The sequence below is a fragment of the Camellia sinensis genome, chromosome 1 (genome assembly GCF_055761805.1).
Source record: "Camellia sinensis isolate YWXY chromosome 1, ASM5576180v1, whole genome shotgun sequence".
NCBI classification, from domain to species: domain Eukaryota; kingdom Viridiplantae; phylum Streptophyta; class Magnoliopsida; order Ericales; family Theaceae; genus Camellia; species Camellia sinensis.
In genome coordinates, this window is record NC_138961.1 from 90,329,713 (window position 1) to 90,332,051 (window position 2,339).

General features: G+C 41.6%; 1 protein-coding gene across 1 annotated transcript; it reads left to right on the forward strand.

Annotated features, from left to right (window-relative positions):
- The first annotated feature begins 1,205 nt into the window (after window positions 1-1,205).
- On the forward strand, window positions 1,206-2,057 carry LOC145806139 (uncharacterized). The gene has a single exon (XM_082902202.1). The coding sequence runs from the start codon at window positions 1,206-1,208 to the stop codon at window positions 2,055-2,057; it is 852 nt and encodes a 283-aa protein (XP_082758328.1).
- Window positions 2,058-2,339: the final 282 nt, after the last annotated feature.

Genomic DNA, 2,339 nt, shown 5'->3' on the forward strand with positions numbered 1-2,339 from the left:
AATTATTGAGTCTTGGCGACTGTTAGCGGGTTGGTCATGCCCAAACTTCTAGGGGGGGTTTGGGGTGTGACAAGTGGTAACAGAGCATGAGTTGCTATCTCACACACGAATCCATTGAGCCTTAGGATGTCTAGAAAAGATTTAGGCATCATGTGTGACGTTTTTGGTGTATGTGAAATGATCGACAGCAACGTGATTCGTATATGTGATGTCTGCTAACAAGTATTTCGAAATGATCACTTTTCGTGTTTATGTGTATATCTCTGGTGTATAGTGTAATTAATTGTTATGTAGAACATGGTGAGAATAAGGATGGAAGATCCGGAGGATTCTACCTCCGCACGGTTAGACAGAATTGAAAGAATGATCATGGAAATGGCGGAAACTTTACGACAACAACAACAACAGCAGCAACCACAACCACAACCGCCACCGCCACTGGTACCTCCGCCTATGGTGCAAGATTATCATGCTGAGGACTGAACTATGACTCTTACAAAGGAATTCAAGAAGATGAAGCCACCAGTATTTAAAGGGGGAATTGATCCGATGAAAGCTGAAGCATGGGTATTGGGTGTGGAAAACTATTTGAGGAGTTTCCATGCACAGAAGCTCAGAAGGTACAATTGGCTGCTTTCACTCTAGAAGACGAAGCTCGTAGGTGGTGGATGCTTACAAGAACTGAACATCAAGAGTTGACCTGGAGTCGATTTCTGGAACTCTTCTATGACAAATATTTTTCGCAGTGTATGCGAGATAAAAAGGTGACTGAGTTTGAGACTCTTAGACAAGGGAACAAGACTGTTGCAGAGTATGAAGCCCAATTTGCAGAACTAGCCCGGTTTGCACCTCACATGGTAGATACGGATTACAAGAAGGCGAGAAAGTTCGAGAGGGGATTATGGAATGCTATCCTTGAATGAATTAATGTGTTGAAGCTACCTACATATGTTGATGTATTTGAGAGAGCTGTCATGGCAGAGGGAAATATTGCGGCTTAGAATCAGATTTCCGAGTGGAAAGGAAAGAGATAGAATACTCAATTATTAAAGAAGTCAACCACTCCGCCGAACAAGAAACAGAATTCAGGAACTTCTAGTGCTTCCACCCCTATTCGGGTCTCAGCTCCCATTTGTTCAGATTGTGGAAAGAAGCATCGGGAAACTTGCCATTGGTTGATTAGGGTATGTTTCAAGTGTGGTAAAATGGGTCATCTGGTAAGGGATTGTCCTCAAAGAGATCAGCGAAATGGGATTAGAACTACTACAAGTTTGGTAGGGTCCACACTAGCTCCAAGTACAAAGTCAACTACAAAGCATGCTAACAATAAGGAGACGGCTAAACAAGGAAGGTTGTTCGCGTTGGTTCCGGGCAATGTGCAAAACGTTGCAACTGTGGTGTCAGGTACATTCATTATTCACGGTCATTCTGTTCATGTGTTGTTTGATTCTGGTTCCACCCACTCCTTTGTGTCAAAAATATTTGCTCAAAACTTAAATAGATCTGTGGAACAATTACCTTATGTGTTATGTGTGTCTTCACCTTTGGGGAATTCGATGGTTTGTACTTCTATTTATTTAGCTTGTGAACTTTTATCTGGGAATGTCCGGGTATATGCCAATTTGCTACCTCTTGGCATGACACACTTTGATATTATTCTAGGAATGGACTGGTTAAATAAGTATCAAGCGACTACTGATTGTACGGCCAAACAAATCAGTTTCCACCCTCTGGGGCAGTCAGAATTTACTTTTGAAGGGCATGGAGTGATTTCCCCACCTTATCTAATTTTCACAGTGAAAGCATGTAAACTGTTACAGAAAGGGTGTCAGGTGTATTTGTTCAGTGTCCTGAAGGGGCAATCAACGAAAGGGGGTACTGATATGATTCCAGTTGTTTGTGAATTTTCGGATGTTTTTTCGAAAGAGTTACCAGGGGAGTTAATAGACCGAGAAATTGAGTTCACAATTGAAGTGGTGTCGGGAACTGAACCCATTTCTGAAACTTTGTATAGAATGTCACCAATTGAGACAAAAGAGTTGAAGGTTCAGTTGTAAGATTTACTTGATAAAGGATTTATTCGTCCGAGTGTTTCTCCTTGGGGTGCACCAGTTCTTTTTGTGAAAAAGAAAGATGGAACACTTCGATTGTGTGTGTATTATAGAGACCTTAACAAAGTGACGATCAAGAATAAGTACCCGCTACCTAGGATGGATGATCTGTTTGACCAGCTACAAGGGGCACAAGTCTTTTCAAAAATTGATTTACGGTCTGGATATCACCAACTAAAGGTCAAAGCTGATGATGTTGAGAACACAGCTTTTCGAACCCGATATGGC

Bases quoted from the DNA above. Each gene is read 5' to 3' on its own strand.
- LOC145806139 (XM_082902202.1), top strand. From the start codon at position 1,206: ATGGGTCATCTGGTAAGGGATTGTCCTCAAAGAGATCAGCGAAATGGG.